General features: G+C 45.7%; 2 protein-coding genes across 12 annotated transcripts in view; one reads left to right on the plus strand and one right to left on the minus strand.

Moving 5' to 3' along the window:
• Positions 1-15,065, plus strand: part of LOC311135504 (MOB kinase activator 2-like) — a 99,094-nt gene extending 84,029 nt beyond the window's left edge. For 9 of the 11 annotated variants that reach the window (XM_084169509.1, XM_084169508.1, XM_084169503.1 and 6 more), the window contains 4 exons: positions 3,967-4,127; positions 5,740-5,833; positions 12,252-12,376; positions 12,699-15,065. In XM_084169509.1, coding sequence (XP_084025635.1) covers positions 3,967-4,127; positions 5,740-5,833; positions 12,252-12,376; positions 12,699-13,012 — 694 coding nt within the window. In that variant the 3' untranslated portion in view covers positions 13,013-15,065. The remainder of the gene's footprint in view (positions 1-3,966; positions 4,128-5,739; positions 5,834-12,251; positions 12,377-12,698) is intronic. The other 2 variants (XR_014613774.1, XR_014613775.1) reach the window with 1 other exon arrangement.
• Positions 15,066-15,160: 95 nt separating this feature from the next.
• On the minus strand, positions 15,161-17,907 carry LOC311135503 (ATP-sensitive inward rectifier potassium channel 11-like). The gene has a single exon (XM_084169500.1). The coding sequence runs from the start codon at positions 16,787-16,789 to the stop codon at positions 15,638-15,640; it is 1,152 nt and encodes a 383-aa protein (XP_084025626.1). The 5' UTR covers positions 16,790-17,907; the 3' UTR covers positions 15,161-15,637.
• Between the last annotated feature and the right edge of the window lie 883 nt (positions 17,908-18,790).

An 18,790-nucleotide genomic window follows, 5' to 3' on the forward strand; every position in this document is an offset into this window, starting at 1 on the left:
TCAAAGCACTTTGGGCTAATTCCTCTGCATATTTGTGTAACGTGTGGTCCCAAGTGATGTTATTAATTGGAAGCAGGTTGTTGGGGCTGAACAGTAACAGCCAGTCTTGTGTTGTACCTGCCAGAAGGCTGCCTCTCCTTAGTGGGCTTCTATTGTAGTCTTGAACACTGCATAGTCAGCATTCAGTAGCCACACAACATATTTCTTATAGGCCAACGAGTTGACGCCTGATAAGGAGGATTGAGGAACTGCGCTCACTGCACCAACATCGTTTGCACTCTGAAACCTCTGTAAACACACAGTTCAGATGGTAGATACATCTATGGATTTTGTTGTCTTGAAGAGTGGTGGTCACAGGCACTGAATGGTCCACTTCAGAAACGAAACGATCCACATAAGTTGCCCGAAACTAGGATCACACACATGCGCGCGCACACACTCTCTGTCCTCCTCTTCTCGGGTTCATGTTCAGTGTGACCACTTCTGAGGTGAGAGGTCATATTTTTGCACGCCACACCAGTCTTCCCATGCACCAGTGGGATGATTTATTTTTCCCTACCCTGATTTAAAGGCTGGGGCACTGCAGATTACACTCCTAACTAATGATTAATGACCACCTTTGTCTCGCCTCTTTCCCCCTCTATATCCCTCATTATTATTTCTCCCTCCTCCTACCCTTTTACATTCTTACTTCTTTTCATGTAGACCTGTCTCTCTATCCCCCTCTCTGCCTCTCCACAGACTCACCTGTCCAGTCAGGGTCAAGAGCCACAGGCCCTACACTCCCCTCTCCAACCGCTTTCATCTTTCTGTGCCCTCTACCCTCTTGCTCTTGGCTACCTGCTCTCCTATCTCTTCATCTTTTCTCATCCCTTTTCCTTTCTCCACTATTCTACATTTGGTAATTACCCCTTCTCTCTCTTTCTCCTTTTCCTATCTTACCTTCCCCATCGTTCCCCTCTCTCTTTTTTATTTTCTTATCTCTGTCTGCTTCCCTTCCTCTCCCTCCCTCGCTCTTCTCCCACACCCCCTTCCCCCATAAGGAGCATTGAGACAGATGTATGTGATCCATGCGGTTAAGGTACATGTTCTGTCATGTGAAACAGCTTATCGCCAGCCATTAAGGCTTCATCTACGGATGTTATCAGAGTACACACGTTTTCAAAGGATTCCATAAGCCCCTCAGAAAAACAACGGGCTTCTTATTTTTTTCATGTAGAAAACATTGTTTCACTGAGCCATTTCCTGTCTCTCCTCCCTAATTTCGTCATTTTCCATACCATGCCTCTGAGGTATTTTCTGGATCCATTACTTTATTTTAGGATAAAGAAAACATCCTCTTTGCCAGCACCCCTCCCCTGACACACACACACACACACACACACACACACACAGGGCCGTGCCTGCTCTTGGTTAAGGTCTCCCAGGCAGAGTCTTTCCCATAAAAGGCGTTGTATTCCTCCTCCTCACCAGGCCAGGCTAGACCAGACCAGAGGCCAGGGCCAGACACACGTCTCTGGGCAGGAAGTTGGCATGCCTGGTACTAGGAGGAAACCATGCATGCCATAGACTATGTAGTCACGCTCATCAGCCGGGTGTCTTAAGACACTGCTTATAGGAAAGCTTTGAAGCCTGTGGCTCAAATTAGTGTTTAAGTACATTTACATGACATTTTAGTCATTTAGTGAGTGCATACATTAATTTTTTATTTTTTGTACTGGTCCCCCGTGGGAAACGAACCCACAACCCTGGCGTTGCAAATGCCTATTCTAGCCCACAGTAATGGGTTCTTCAAGTGTGCCTGTATGTGTGTGTTTTGTGTGTGTTTTTGTCAAGGTCGTTGCATGCGTGACTATTTGAAGTCTCAGGATGATTTCCCGAGGAAAAACGGACAAGACTGCCGAGCCAGTGTGTGGTCCTAATTACTGTTTTTAATTCAATAACCAAACACACATCCTCAGATCTGATTGAAGTTCCTTTTAGCGGCCTGGCAGTTCTGGGTTCAATAGCATTATTCATATCAATTTAAATGATAGGTGAGCTCTTTTCTAGAGTAGACGTGGTGTTATTGATCTATAACAGGAAGTGGGGTAACGTTGTAATGCAGGGTGATGTTGAGGTCAGAACTGGAACCGTTGGATGGCTGACTGACAGACTGGATCTCACAGCTGTTGGCTCTGTCAGTGTTCCGGGAGACTCTGTCAGACCCTTAGTCTCCATCTATCCCCCTTTGTCTATCACTCTCTCCTTCTCTCTGGAAGTCTTACAGCTGGCTGTAGCTCCTCTCCCTCTCATTGCACGACCAGCTGGACACGGCAGCTGCGTCACCATCCTGATTCCGCAGTAACGCGGACCAGCCCTGTCTGCTGATGTCTGTGTGTCTTTCACCTTTCAGATCTACAGCCCTCTAGTCCTCATGACACTAAGTCAGACAGTAGAGGGTGGTCTTAAAAGTCCTCAAACATGAACAGTTGGCAGTGAATGTTGTAAACATTCTGTACAGTACTTTCCTCTGTCTTTAAATGCATGTCTGTGTGTGAAAGGGAAAACCTAGAGGTACGCCTCGGGGGCAAAAAGTTCCGGGTTTTTGAGCAATGTTCCTTGGTCCAAGAAGCCTCGGGCTCCAGAGTCCTGTCATGTTTTGTAAATGTGTTTAGTAGTTCCCATGGATATGTGAGGGTAATGTCAACTCTTTTTTTGGGGGTTCTTCTCTCCTCAGTCTTTCTTTCTCTTTCTGAAAGTACTTGATTAGGCCTAGTTCTCAGTCTTGGCTGTGGACAGCCTCTGTTTCCTCCCTCTTTGGAAAACAAACTAGCAGTTGTCAGAGTGTTGGCTTCCCTCTGCATGGCTCCTGCTGAAAAGACAGAGTGTTTAGGGCCTTGCTGTTCTTACTCTCTTCCTCCTGATTCTGGACTGTCGTCCAGGAATTAGGATCTGGGAGTGGGAAGGAAAGGCTAGAGCCAAGAACACATGGAGGGGGGGGGAACATTGTGTTTAGACAGAGGGTGTGGAGAGAGATGGAGGAGGGGGTGGATAGCGTAAATGAGGGTCAACAGAGGCGCAATAAATTCAGGGAGTAAAGTAGGACTCCCCTGTCCTCAAACAAACCCAAACACTGTAATAAGAGAGAACGGGAGGGGATGAAGATGAAGATGTAGAGGGAGGGAGATAATAAAAAGAATGGAGCGAGGAATTGAGCCATCAGAATGCTAATCGTGTTCTTAAGTGGGACACTGAAACTCAATAGAGGTTAAGCTCAGTGAAATCCCCAAGATGTTAAAACCCTGACCGCCAGAAAGTAGTGCCGTAATCGTCGTTGCGTTAATTGAGCCAGGCTTGCAGTGTCCCACAGCCCTGCTTTTGTCTGAAATAGGCTAGTCTCACTCAGCCTATTAACTCATTCAACCTTTAACCCCTAGATAGGCTATATCAGTTTACTAGCTGTTTGGGTGAGGGGAGGCGGAGAGTTACGGCCCTGGAAGTGTAGTGGGAGTGTGATATGACAGTCTCATGCTAAAAGTAGCGCTGGAAGTACAAGGTGCTGCGGGCGGCTAGCTGTGTGGTAACTGGCCCTTACGGCAGGCCAGGGGTCATGCCCTGGGTCAGGTACAAGAACAGAATTCTCTCTGTACAGATGCTGGGTGCATGGTCCTTTAGCGGGCTCAAAGCCCCACAGCGGGAGAGAGACGGCGAGTCTGGCACTGACCTGTGTGCGAGTGTGAAACACATGGTTGTCTGCCAAAGTGGCTATTTACACTCTCAGGCCAGGGTGATAAGGCTCTTTCCGTTAGTGCATTTAATGCATATGAAACGACCCTCTGCAATGTAATGGCTACTAGCTAGCTACGGTACCTGCCTTTTAAATTTTTGTCAAACTGAGTAGTTCTTAAAATGTCCTCTCTGTCGTCTGTGACAGTCCCTGTGCATCGCTCTAATCTGTCCCCCTTCTCTTCCTGTCCCCTACAGGAAGTCTAAGACGAAGCCCAATGGGAAGAAGCCGCCAGCGGAAGAGAAGAAGCAGTATCTGGAGGCGGAGTTCACGAAAGTACGCGTGGTCGACTTCGACCTCAAAGAGCTGGTGGTGCTGCCCAGGGAGATAGACCTCAACGAATGGCTCGCAAGCAACAGTGAGTTAGCAGCAGCTAATAACACTGATAAAACATATTTGGGTCGTGTTGAGCTTCCACTCGTCTTTCCAGACACAAGATGCTTTCAGAAAAGTTAAACACTTGACAGATTACTTGAATATTTCCTCAGTATTCAGGCATCTGGATTTCTGCCTTACCAGAGTGTGTCTTCAATAACAGCACTGCACTGTAGCTAAATCCTAAAGACATTTATCTCCAGGTGCAGCTCCTTATGTTATGGGCAATTCCACGGTAACAGAGTGACAGACTTCAGATTTTGTACTTTTTCAAATGTATATCAAAAACCAATGATTGCAAAGTTAAACAAACCATACAACTATATGCACAAGGACTACTTTCAGCAATTTCCACTGAAACTTTTACAAATACAAAATGTTCAGTGGAAATTGTTCAAAGTAGTCCTTGTACAGAGAGTTGTATGGTTTGTTTAACTTTGCAATCATTGGTTTTTGTTTGACATACTTTTAAAATGTAAATGTCTTTCTGTTACCTTGGAATTGCCCATATACAATAGCTCGATAAGAACAACATTATCTCAGGGGTTCCAGTCATCTCAGGCATCTCCATCTTAGGCATCTCCTCTGGAAGTGTCTGAACCCCTGTAATGCCCTGCAGGCTGAGACAGCAGAATATTCCATCCAGACTATTGACAATCCACTGCCTGTTCTATACAGTGCCTTTTTATCTAGTGCCTTCTCCTCAAACAGTTAACTATCATCTTAAACATATTATACAATAAAATATATTGTTGATAGTTTAGTCATCTTTGGCATCTTCTCTAGTGGCTTGTGAAGCCCTGTAAAACCCTGCGTCCTCAGTGCGGATTGTTTTATCAGCCTTCGTGTGAGGGGGACTACACAGGGTTTATTTAGTTTGTCTCTCAGGGCTTGTTTTGGAGACTGCGCAACCTGCCAGGTGCTCTCCAGAGGGAGATGGAAAGAGCCTTCCTTTTTTTAGCTTTATGTAAAACAAATGGAACGTGTTTTCGCCTGCGAAGGCAGTTTCCGCTGTGAAATCAGGGAGTTGCGCAACAAGGCCAAGCCCTGTCCGTATCGATTCGTATCAACCACTAATCAGGTTTGTTTTTGAACACAACAACGCTCGTCTTATCAATGTTTTGGTTATGTTAACTGTCTGTTAACAGCATTGAATGATACGTAAGGTTGGCCACAAACAAACATAGCAAAGAAGAAGCATGAGAAACATACAAAGAAGTTGCCTTGCGGCAAAAATGATGGTTATGAATGGAGTCAACAGTACCTCCAACCTCCTCTCCCTCTCTCTGCTTTATACCTGGGGTTGAACATGTACACTACTGTTCAAAACGTTGTCTGTGCAGATTAACATAGCTGGTGCTCCGAAGGGACAGATGTTGTCCCATTCACTGTAAGCATCACACTGCAAAATTACTGTTCAAGAACAGTAATTACTTGGATCAAACAGCTTACATATCAAATACTTGGAAGCAGCAGCCGAACTATTTGAAAGTAGTTGATGTATGTATGTATGTAGGCTATTTGACCAAGGCTAGGTCTAGAGCAGACTCATTACTGAGTGTAATAATGAGTGTATTACTCTTCTTTCCCTTCAGCAACGACCTTCTTCAATCTTATAAACCTGCAGTACAGCACCATCTCCGAGTTCTGCACTGGGGACACCTGTCAAGCCATGACAGCCTGCAACACGTAAGTCATCTCCCCCACCATTGGTTTATTCATCAGTGCTCGGCCTCCCATTGGGTTATTTATCAGATGTCTTGGATCCCGTTGGATAATTTACGAAGGGTGCTTTGACACGGCAAAAGACAGACCATCTCTTGATAGCAGGAGAGCTTCTGACCGCAGGGCTGTACTCACTGTTACCCCTGACTTTCTGTTTTGTGTTCCTTCTCTCTCCCTGTCTGTTCTGTAAAGTGGAGGGCTGTAGAGCTATCTAATGCTAGTGAGAGAATGTCGGAATGTAGGTTATGCTGTGAGCCTTCTCCAAATCGCATGAGCCTTTCTGAGGTGCCTTGTGTTCCTAGCTGGACTGGTGCATAGTGAGGTCTCTGTACTTAGAACACAGAGTTCCTAGATAGAGGTCCAAGATCTAATGGTTCTGAGAAGCTGATGGAGATCTGGCCATATTGTTTGTGTTCCATTGCCAAGTAAACTGGAGGGGGCTATCTAGCTAATAGTTCTGGTCACTCTCAGAAAATCCTGTTGAATATGTAGGACTTTCCATGTGCGCCATGACATGAGTCATCACTATACCATGCATCCGTCCCCTGATGGTTTTAGCTCAGAAGTCACCAAACAGTCTTAAAATGACACCTTCAGCCGTAGTTGTTCATAAAGGAATGCCTTTAATCTGTACAAAGAGCTATCTACAGTTACTGTTTGTCTACCCCCATACAAAGGCAGAGCATACACTTACAGTAGTCAGAGTCAAAGACCGTCATAACATGGAGGCCTATTCATCCCTGTCTAGCAGATGGGAGGAGATTGACTGTAAGTATTTACCCAACGAGTTGACCCTGTCAGGGCGGGGTGCCGTTTTCATGTGTGAGCCCTTGTCTTGGGAAAGAGGCCCTTCTCGCCTGTGTATACTTAGGGCTGGAAAAACCAGGTCCCCCACATTTAGGCTAAACCACACTGTGTGTGTGTGTGTGTGTGTGTGTGTGTGTGTGTGTGTGTGTGTGTGAAAAATGACAGTGACAGAGCGAAAGCAAACAATAGAGAAGCCGTTGAGGAATGACAGGCCTGTGACAGAATTGTTGTCAGGTGGCCTTGTCGAGAACCATGCTTCCCTAAAACGGGAAGCCTGGGGAAGTTCATGGCAGAAAAATAGCTAAATATTGGTGGAGACCCGGTGTAAATCGGTGAGGCCTTGCAACACGTCAAACCAATCAAATGCCTTGCTTGGGCAGAACTCCAATAGTGCTCACTAGATTAGTGTTGTAGGTACAACAGTGCATTCGGAAAGTATTCAGACCGCTTCACTTTTTCCACGTTACGTTATAGCCTTATTCTAAAATTGATTAAATTGTTTTTTCCTCTCATCAATCTACAAACAATACCCCATAGTGACAAAGCAAAAACAGGTTTTTAGAAATATCCAATTTACATTAGTATTCAGACCCTTTACTCAGTACTTTGTTGAAGCACCTTTGGCAGCGATTACAGCCTCGAGTCTTCTTGGGTATGACGCTACAAGCTTGGCACACCAGTATTTGGGGAGTTTCTCCCATTCTTCTCTGCAGATCCTCTCAAGCTCTTTCAGGTTGGATGGGGAGCGTCGCTGCACAGATGTTCGATTGTGTTCAAGTCCGGGTTCTGGCTGGGTTCTTGTCCCGAAGCCACTCCTGCGTTGTCTTGGCTGTGTGCTTAGGGTCGTTGTCCTGTTGGAAGGTGAACCTTCGCCCCAGTCTGAGATCCTGAGCGCTCTGGAGAAGGTTTTCATCAAGGATCTCTCTGTACTTTGCTCCGTTCATCTTTCTCTCGATCCTGACTAGTCTCCCAGTCCCTGCCGCTGAAAAACATCCCCACAGCATGATGCTGTTCTCCCATCTCCACAGAGGAATTCTGTAGCTTTGTTAGCATGACCATCGGCTTCTTGGTCACCTCCCTGACCAAGGCCCTTCTCCCCTGATTGCTCATTTTGGCCGGACGGCCAGCTCTAGGAAGAGTCTTGGTGGTTCCAAACTTCTTCCATTTAAGAATGATGGAGGCCACTGTGTTCTTGGGGACCTTCAATGATGCAGAAATCTTTTGGTACCCTTGCCCAGATCTGTGCCTCGACACAATCCTGTCTCGGACCTCTACGGACAATTCCTTCGACCTCATGGCTTGGTTTTTGCTCTGACATGTATTGTCAACTGTGGGACCTTTACAGTGAAGAAAAAAAGTATTTGATTCCCTGCTGATTTTGTACGTTTGCCCACTGACAAATAAGTTATCAGTCTATAATTGTAATGGTAGGTTTATTTGAACAGTGAGAGACAGAATAACAACAAACAAATCCAGAAAAACTCATGTCAAAAATGTTATAAATTGATTTGCATTTTAATGAGGGAAATAAGTATTTGACCCCCTCTCAATCAGAAAGATTTCTGTCTCCCAGGTGTATTTTATACAGGTAACGAGCTGAGATCAGTAGCACACTCTTAAAGGGAGTGCTCCTAATCTCAGCTTGTTACCTGTATAAAAGACACCTGTCCACAGAAGCAATCAATCAATCAGATTCCAAACTCTCCACCATGGCCAAGACCAAAGAGCTCTCCAAGGATGTAAGGCACAAGATTGTAGACCTACACAAGGCTGGAATGGGCTACAAGACCATCGCCAAGCAGCTTGGTGAGAGGGTGACAACAGTTGGTGCAATTATTTGCAAATGGAAGAAACACAAAAGAACTGTCAATCTCCCTCGGCCTGGGGCTCCATGCAAGATCTCACCTCGTGGAGTTGCAATGATCATGAGAACGGTGAGGAATCATCCCAGAACTACACGGAAGGATCTTGTCAATGATCTCAAGGCAGCTGGGACCATAGTCACCAAGAAAACAATTGGTAACACACTACGCCGTGAAGGACTGAAATCCTGCAGCGCCCGCAAGGTCCCCCTGCTCAAGAAAGCACATATACAGGCCCGTCTGAAGTTTGCCAATGAACATCTGAATGATTCACAGGAGAACTGGGTGAAAGTGTTGTGGTCAGATGAGACCAAAATGGAGCTCTTTGGCATCAACTCAACTGGCCGTGTTTGGAGGAGGAGGAATGCTGCCTATGACCCCAAGAACACCATCCCCACGTCAAACATGGAGGTGGAAACATTATGATTTGGGGGTGTTTTTCTGCTAAGGGGATAGGACAACTTCACCGCATCAAAGGGACGATGGACGGGGCCATGTACCATCAAATCTTGTGTGAGAACCTCCTTCCCTCAGCCAGGGCATTGAAAATGGGTCGTGGATGGGTATTCCAGCATGACAATGACCCAAAACACACGGCCAAGGCAACAAAGGAGTGGCTCAAGAAGAAGCACATTAAGGTCCTGGAGTGGCCTAGCCAGTCTCCAGACCTTAATCCCATAGAAAATCTGTGGAGGGAGCTGAAGGTTCGAGTTGCCGAATGTCAGCCTCGAAACCTTAATGACTTGGAGAAGATCTGCAAAGAGGAGGGGGACAAAATCCCTCCTGAGATGTGTGCAAACCTGGTGGCCAACTACAAGAAACGTCTGACCTCTGTGATTGCCAACAAGGGTTTTGCCACCAAGTACTATGTCATGTTTTGCAGAGGGGTCAAATACTTATTTCCCTCATTAAAATGCAAATCAATTTATAACATTTTTGACATGCTTTTTTCTGTTTTTTTGTTGTTGTTATTCTGTCTCTCACTGTTCAAATAAACCTACCATTAAAATTATAGACTGATCATGTCTTTGTCAGTGGGCAAACGTACAAAATCAGCAGGGGATCAAATACCTTTTTCTCTCACTGTATATAGACAGGGGTGTGCCTTTCCAAATCATGTCCAATCAATTGAATTTACCACATGTGGACTCCCAAGTTTTAGAAACATCAAGGTTAATCAATGGAAACAGGATGCTAAATTTCGAGTCTTATAGTAAAGGGTCTGAATACTTACGTAAATAAGGTAATTCTGTTTCTTATTTTTAATACATTTGTAAAAATTTAGAACAAGCTGTTTTTGCATGATGGGGTATTGTGTGTAGATTGATGAGGAAAAAATCATTGAATCCATTTTAGGCTGTAACGTAACAAAATGTGGAAAAAGTCAAGGGCCTGAATTCTTTCCGAATGCACTGTATATGGAAAAAAAAATACGTTTTAAAATGTCGACCAATTGTTGGTCGAAAGAACAGACGACTCTTGGTCGACACACATTTTTTTGGGGTCGGGCACAGACCTAAATATTGTAATGAAATGCAATTCCAATACGCAAACCCCATGAACCCGGATGCTCCCAGTGTTTCTAAGGAGGATTGTAGTCGTAGGCTGTAACAGCTGTGGAGACGTGCAGTCTGTTAGTCAGTCAGCCGGTCAGTCTAATGGTGTGCCACAGTTACAGCACCCCGCCCTTTTCCTGCCTCTCTGGCTGGCACGCACCCACCCCACAACAAAGTCCCAGTCAATTGCTCCTACCCCAGGCACTGCAAAACGCGCTATTTTAGGAGAAAACTTTCCATGATCTATAGGAACAGGCCCATTTGGTAGTCATTTATGCCCATTTTATGTGGGTGGGTGAATGGACGGGTGGGTGTGTTTTTTTGTTTTTTTTTGTGGGCTAATGACGTCTGTCTTTTTTGGCATGTTTGCTGGTCTTTGTAAGGTTGTCTGTGTGTGTGTGTGTGTGTGTGTGTGTGTGTGTGTGTGTGTTATCCTGTTGTACTCTCCTCAGTGTGGAGTCCCTGGCCTGGTGCTTGTCTTGTGGTCAGTAGGGTCCTCCTGCAGGGTCAGTTATCTGGACGCTCTACATTCCTCAGGATTTGTAATGTCTGCCCTACTGCCTGCCAGACCGAGACCACGCCATGCTGCTATTGCTAACTCAACTATCCCAGTTTGCAAAATTGGTTGAACTTTTCAACCAAAAATATGTATTTTCAACGTCTTGTGCTCATGGGGATTCTGCTACGCCGGCTAAGGCACGCTTGGCGTACTCCGCTAGTTCACTTACCTCTACTGCTACAATTTCTAGCTTGCTTTGGGTTTCAGTCAGACCTTTGTTCAAAAGCAATTAGCCTTGTTTGTAGCTTGACCTTGGTAAATCCCACAGACCATGCCATCTCTGCTCTACGGCTCATTTGGAGCCTGTGCTAGATTGGTAACCCCTCTAGTTTTGTCAGCCTGTCAGCTACCATACACTGCTAGCCTCATTAGCTAATGGCTATACCACTGTTAGCTCTGTTTCCCTGTTGCTTTAGCCGTGCTAGCTTTGACCTTGCTCACTCCTAGATGGGCCTTCCCTGTGAGTTCTCTTATTTGGTTATGTGGTGCCTGGCCATACTGATGTGCAGTTTATGACCCCTTTAGCTCTCATACCCAGCTAGCTTCACTCTCACGCTGCTAGCGCCAGTACAGTATTCCCTGGTAGCCTGTGTCATGCTAGCCATGCTATCTTAGTTTGGTGACTTCACTGACTTGCAATTTGACCTTGCTAACTCATGACTACCGTGGCTAGCCCTGAGGGGTTGCCTTCAGTTACAGCCATTGTCTAACTGGGTCACCCCTCTCCGGAAATGTTTGACCAGTCAGTGCGAGCACCGCGCAACCAGGGGATCAGTATCGTGTCACTCCGAGACTGCAGGGAATTCGGCCCAAACAGGAAATGAAACGGGCATGGGGTTCATTTAAGTCCACTGGAATGAAAATATGCAAACATGTCTATGTTAGAAGGTGGTGGGGTTGGCTGGTCCTGCACTGGGCTGGAGGCCTGTGACAGGTTCACACGCATACACACATACACAGTTCAATCATTCATCACGTTGGGTTAAAGGTCCCGACGGTCACACCCGATCCCCTTAATAGTCCCACCTCCTGAATCCAAGTGTTTGACATGGGGGAGGGGACCAGTAACTTTATGATCAAACTTTATCAACGTAGAAGCAACATACTTTGGTCATCTATGCTTTGATCTGGTTTCATCCAAATATCATCCGATGGCATGTAATACATGATTTTGACTGTTCATGACCTTTCAAAGGAATTTTGGTCTTGTTTCTAGATGAGGAAATGCTGTGAATGTGGGGGCTGTCACATAGGGTTTGTGTGTTTCACCTTTCAACATAATGATGTGAATGATTCAGCCATTTACAGTTTCTGGAAAAGCACACCATGCAGTGTAAGGAAGCTGCCTCGCTCTTTCAGGTTGTTCCTTTTCAAGATCAGATGACTTAATAACATACTAGGCAAAGTAATAATAGACTAGATCTTGTTCATTTTTATTTCCTGGGGCCACCCATATGGAAAATGTATGCATGCATGACTGTAAGTCGCTTCGGATAAAAGCGTCTGCTAAATGGCTATTATTATTATTATTATTATTATGTATGTAAATAGTGGAATGGCGTAGAAAAATAACCCGCTGTCTTTCTGTTTGTGTCCAGAATATACTACTGGTATGACGAGAGGGGAAAGAAGACTAAGTGCACTGCCCCTCAGTACGTCGACTTCGTCATGAGTCTGGTGCAGAAGCTGGTCACAGACGAGGACATCTTTCCTACGAAATATGGTGAGTTAAGCTCTGGTCCACATCTGCAGCGCCTCGCTGTGGTCAGTCTGCAGCACTGCAGCCTCTCTGGTTCTGACATCAAACTGAAGCTGGGGCTTTGTGAACTGTGCCACTGCTGCCCTCTACTGTCTCAAGTAGTAAAGTGTTTAATGTTTTTTGGCACTTCATAGCTGTCTTAGCATTGTGATTGTAGCTTCTTTAAATCAGAATGGCGACGCTAGCACCAATTAAAACATACCAAATGATTTCTAAATTGCTCTTTCCCCCTCTTCTCTCCTCTCTCTCTCCTTCCCCCTCTTCTCTCCTCTCTCTCTCCGTGCAGGCAAAGAGTTCCCCAACGCGTTTGAGGCGTTGATAAAGAAGATCTGCAGGTATCTGTTCCACGTCCTGGCTCACCTCTTCTGGGCGCACTTTAAGGAGACAGTGGCCCTGGATCTACAGGGCCACTTGAACACACTGTATGCACATTTCATTGTTTTCGTAAGGGAATTCAACCTGGTCGACCCCAAGGAGACCTGTATCATGGACGACCTGTCCGAAATCCTCTGCGCCCCCGCGCCCCCAGCGCCCGCCGCCCCTTCCTCCCCCACCTCGGCCCCCTCCCCTTCTTCACACAACCATGTGACGGAGAGATGAGCAGGGGTTTCCGCGACAAGCAGCCCCGGGAGGAAGATGGTAGAGGGAGAGATGGAAACAGAACGCCTGGTCCCCTTCCTAGACCTCTGGCTTCAGCAGCAGGACCTGGAGACCTTCCACTATCCTTATATTTCGCTATGACGCCAGCCAGCCGGAAGGATCCAGGGGGGAGGGTTTTTTGGGGTTGGGGGGGGGGGGAAGTGTTGTCACTCCAACAGGAATTGGTGTCAGCATGTTCCTCCCAGGGGCAAATCCCTCCCATCTGCTCTGCAATTTAAACTAGGAACAAACTATGTGTAATGTTTTATTTTACTTTTATTGTATTATTTTCTGTTGGAAAAGTTCTATTCAGTTTTATTTTTTGTTTTATTTTTCTAATTTGGGACAGTGTGTCTTTTTGCCCTTTCCTCCCTCTGTCCTCTGCCTAAAGTATAGTTCAGGATGGTGGCTCTGCTTTGCTTGAACATACTATTGTAGTGTTGTCATTGTGTGGAGAAAAGGCGACTGTTATCGGATTGGCTCTTTGCTCCCCCTAGTGGTGGGAGGATTGAAGGGGGAAGGTCACTACGCTGGCCTATAGGGAGCCATGTTACTGCCTGGTGGGCGATACTAGCCAATCACTGTTTGGGTTGTTAATCTGGGGATGATTCAAGTGCTTCCTACTCAGGACCAGAGAGAACACAAGTCACTGCTGCCAGAGAGAAGTACTCTCTATTATTCTCTCCCTCCCTCTCTCTTTCTAGCTCATTCTCTCTGTCCACAAAACGACTCTCAGTCCCTTAAATATTACAGTTGTCATTCTCGTATTACTCTAGTCAGGTATCACCTGATGTACCCCTCTTTAACAGCTCCATCCCAGAGGCCACCCATAGAGGGCAGTATAGACATAGGGTGGCACTGCCACACAAACAGGGAGATGGAGAAGAAGATATAAAGATTGTATTTTAGATATATTAGAATCTGACCAGACATGCTACTACAAGACAGACTGGTTCCCATTATCTGGGTACAGGGGAGGGTGGTGGAGACCTTTTCCCCAGGGAAAAGAGCTGTTTGCTGGGGTGCGATACAGCGGCAGCCCCCCTGCCCCCTCCAGCAGCACAGGAGAAGGACAAAGACATTGGTTATGTCTGCACGCCCAGAAAGAAGGGAGGAAAGGAGGAGAGAAAGGATAAGTGTGGGGGTGGTCTGTTTGCTGTTCTGGATTGCAGAACAAGCCCCCACTGTCTCTTGACGATACCCCCCCCCCAGCCCAGCCCCTTAACGTTTGGTTTTTATTTTCCCTTTAAAATGTACTTTTTTAAATTATCAAAGACGAAACTAGTTCATGAAAAATAATGGCATCCTTACACATGTATAGAAAAATGCAGTCTGCTTCAACTTGACTACAGAGTGGAGAGCGGAATCCGTCAGACAGCCTCTATCAAGGAGGATTAGGGTTTATAGTTCTACTTCTATTTATAATTTAAAAAATGTGCAGGGTTCTTCAGTTCTGGCTTTCATTTTTATGTATTTTAATTATTAACTAAGTTAAAAGCAATTTAATATTTTAAACTCTGCGGATTATAATCGAATAAAATACATAAATGCCGCTCTGTCTCATGTTGTCTTCTGTCAACATGATGATGATGATGATGATGAGGATTAAGTAGATGTGTGGCATGCATAGTAACTTGACGAGGAAAACGGGTCACTTTCAAGGAAGTTCTCTTCTGCATATCATCCATGCGCACACATACTGTACAGTACATGTCAAGTGCTTTTCAACAGGTATTCCTTTTTTATTTCCAAGTCAAGCTTTGCATACAACTATCAAAGACCATAGTCATTTTTACCATACAAGAGCATCATTATGTAGATCAGTACTGGTCAAGTCCATGAGGGCCACAGTGACTGTTATGGTTTTCATGCAGGGTCAGATGGAAAGCCTGCAGGAGGCTAGATCTCCAGGAGGAGTGTGTTGGGCACCAGTCTACTACACACACGCTGGCCTCTGCCTTCAAACTGGATAATTGCATAACTTTGTATAATGTTATAAATCTATCAAACTGCATTCCATCATGCATATGTTTTCATTGAGCACCCTGAGTAAGAAGGTATTTGATACGTGCATATTCTGGGATTGATAGAACGGCAAGACGTTCAGGCCCCTAAAATCACCTAACGCTTCAGGTAAATAGTACATTGACATTGCAGTCTATAGGGACACATGGCTATTAGGCTACAATACTTGATCCTGGTCCTGGCTTAATACCCACAGGGTGTGCGGGATTTTGTTCTAGCCCAGCACTAACACACTGGATTCATCTAATCATATAGTCCTTGGTTGAAGTAGGTGTAGTTGCTTTATCTTGGCCAGGTCGCAGTTGTAAATGAGAACTTTTTCTCAACTGGCTTACCTGGTTAAATAAAGGTGAAATAAAAAAAAGGTGTGTACTGGGCTAAAACACGCATGCACACCTTGTGGGTCCCATTGACCAGAATAAGAACATTATTGGACATAATAAACAAAGCATTTATGTAATATTACGAAAAGATACATTAAAATGTTATTGGTAATAAAAAATAATCTTTTCATATACAAAATGCATTGGCACTATCCACTGCTTTATAAAAGTAGGCTATTTAGGCTAGTGGGCTGATTGTGCTTTGACGCTTTATGCGCATTCTCGCGGACGGCCGCAGGGTGGCGTGCTCGTGCAGTTTAAACCTGGCGATGCCTCCGTCCTCATCCAGCTTCTTGGCACTGCAGCTGGGTGTCGGTACTCTAACCGTGTTACCGAATTTGGAGTAGTCTACCGCGTACGTGCCCTCTTCCTCGGATATAGTGGGCACAAAGCGCTGCCCCCACAGTATCTCCTCGGACAGGTAGGATGTCCGGGCCTGGGTGGTTATCCCCGTGGTCTCCACCACCCCCTCCAGCACCACTATCACCTCGATGTCATTATTTTGTAACTCCGCTGGGGACAGCTCATAGAGCGGGCTGTCTTTGTTGATAATGTGACATATGATAAGGGGGGCCACCAGGAAAATACCGTTGGTCCCTACGGGGTTGTCCATGTGAATGTCTATCTGGTCCAGGGGGACCACCTCGCCCTCCGGAGTGGTGCTGCGCCTTACCACTTGCATCCGCACGGTGGCGCTGATGATCATGCTCTTCCTCAGGTCCCCTAAACGAATCATGAAGCAAAGCTTGTTATTTCGGATGGAAATGACAGAATGCTTGCTGAAGATCAGCGTCTCGGCGCGCCGATTCGCCTGTGCCGTCTTCATAAAGATGCACCCCAGCATGATGGCGTTAATCAACAAGCCCACGATGTTCTGAATGATAAGGACCACTATGGCAGACAAGCATTCCTCTGTGACCATACGTCCACCGAACCCAATGGTCACCTGCACCTCTATGGAGAAAAGGAAAGCAGAGGAGAAGGAGTGGATGTCCGTTACGCAAGGGACAAAGTCGTCACCTTTTTGTTCCAGGTCGCCGTGCGCAAAGGCAATGAGCCACCACACCATCGCAAACAGCAGCCAGCTGCACAGAAACGACATGGTGAAAATTATAAGTGTGTGAAGCCATTTTAGATCCACTAAAGTGGTGAAAACATCCAGTAGGAACCGTCCTTGTTCGCGAATGTTCGTGTGGGCCACATTACAGGTTCCGTTTTTGGCAACGAACCGAGCCTTCCGCGCTTTCGCCTTGAATATAGGGTGCTGGACATCCTCAGCCAAGCGGGTCAGCAAGTAGTCGTCCGGGATCAGTCCTTTTCGGGACAACATAGTGCTCCCATAGCCTACTATTCTCCGCGGGACCACTTGCCAATGATTAAGCAGATTAGCAACCTCCTCTTGATGAAATCTATAGGCTAATTTCCTCTTCTCATGTGCGTCTTCTAACCGAAGGCGACTGCCCGTGACAGTTCTCTTCCGAATGACAGCAGCTGCCGGAGGAAGAGAGTTGTGCTGTCATCTAATTTCTAAAAGTATGTGAGCTCTTCACATTGCCCCGGTCCAGATCAGGCAGGCGCACCACCATAGCCGCCCAGGTCCCATGAGAAGATTCTGCATTCAGCTGCCGCTGTCAATCACGCACTGCAACTCGATAGTAGTGTACCGTCGCAATTGACGCACCGCTCTGGCGCGCTTGTCCCGCGATTAAAGTACATATAATTCCCCCACGTGTAGGCCTACCTATAAAAAGGTAGATGAATCGCAACAGCAGTTGTGTAATCGAGTGTTTTCTGTAGTGGTGATAAAACTACCCCCATCCATTGTTTGGATGAGGCAGGCAGGTTTTCTGAAGCGCAGTGTATAGGTGCTCGTGCTTGGAAACGAGAGCTCAAGTTGGGAAGGCGTTTAGACAGAACAAACAGTTCTTTCTTTCCATAGTACTCAGTCAGTAGCCTAATATAAAACATTATGTCAATGCCTGGATTATGCTGGTAGCATTTCCCCCTCTAGGGATACATTAACTTAATTTAGTTAATTTAGTTAAACTCCCAATAGTTTATTTCTGGAACGTTGTTACATAGGGTCAATTCAGAAAGAGTGGGAAATCATATAAACTGGGACAGCTTAATCCTGACGCGTTTATTTATTGGTCTGACAAGAGAAAGTCAAAACTATTGTTACTAAACCTTTGCAGAGAAACCACATGATCAAAGTCACATCACTTCATTGGTGTGACATCATAGTGGGGGACAGAGCAAGCTTCAACCAGGAAGCTCACCCAGCGAAGCACACTGTAAGATCAGTGATATAGCTTTTTTCTGTTTTTATGTGATAAAACTGTCAGAAATAATGCACTGTGCCAAATTGGGATGTAACTGTGCATACTATGTACTGGTGCATCAAAATACATAAAGAAAAGTTGACAATATTTTGTTTCAATTTTGTAATTCAGTATTTTTGTTGTCCTGCTTTACCAACCATAGCTAGCTAAAAAGCATGGAGTAGCTAAAGTGGGACAGTCTTATAGGCTTTTCCAATGGAGTAAAGAGATCCAGTTTACATTAGGGACCCCTAATGTAAGGGCTCTGGTTCTTGTAGTACTACACTAAACAAAAATATAACCGGAACCTTTAACAATTTCAAAGATTTTACTGAGTTACAGTTCATATAAGAAATCATTAGGCCCTAATCTATGGATTTCACATGACTGGGAATACAGATATGCATCTGTTGTTCACAGATACACTACAGAACAGCTCAATACCCATTATTAATATGGAGTTGGTCCCCCCTTTGCTGCTATAACAGCCTCCACTCTTCTGGGAAGGCTTTCCACTAGATGTTAGAACATTGCTGCAGGGACTTGCTTCCATTCAGCCACGAGCATTAGTGAGGTCGGGCACTGATGTTAGGCAATTAGGCCTAGCTGACAGTCGGCGGACCAATTCATCCCAAAGGTGTTCGATGGGGTTGAGGTGAGGGCTCTGTGCTGGCCAGTCAAGTTCTTCCACACCGATCTCGACAAACCATTTCTGTGTGGATCTCACTTTGTGCACAGGGGCATTGTCATGCTGAAACAGGAAAGGGCCTTCCCCAAACTGTTGCCACAAAGTTGGAAGCACAGAATCATCTAGAATATCATTGTATGCTGTAGCATTAAGATTTCCCTTCACTGGAACTAAGGGGCCTAGCCCGAACCATGAAAAAAGCCCCAGACCATTATTACAGTTGGCACTATGCATTGGGGCAGGTAGCGTTCCCCTGGCATCCGCCAAATCCAGATTTGTCCATCGGACTGCCAGATGGTGAAGCGTGATTCATCACTCCAGA

This window comes from Coregonus lavaretus (assembly GCF_964263955.1).
Source record: "Coregonus lavaretus genome assembly, chromosome: 9".
Classification (NCBI taxonomy): domain Eukaryota; kingdom Metazoa; phylum Chordata; class Actinopteri; order Salmoniformes; family Salmonidae; genus Coregonus; species Coregonus lavaretus.

Excerpts from the sequence above, each read along its gene's own strand:
- LOC311135503 (XM_084169500.1), bottom strand. The coding sequence starts at position 16,789 with ATGTTGTCCCGAAAAGGACTGATCCCGGACGACTACTTGCTGACCCGC.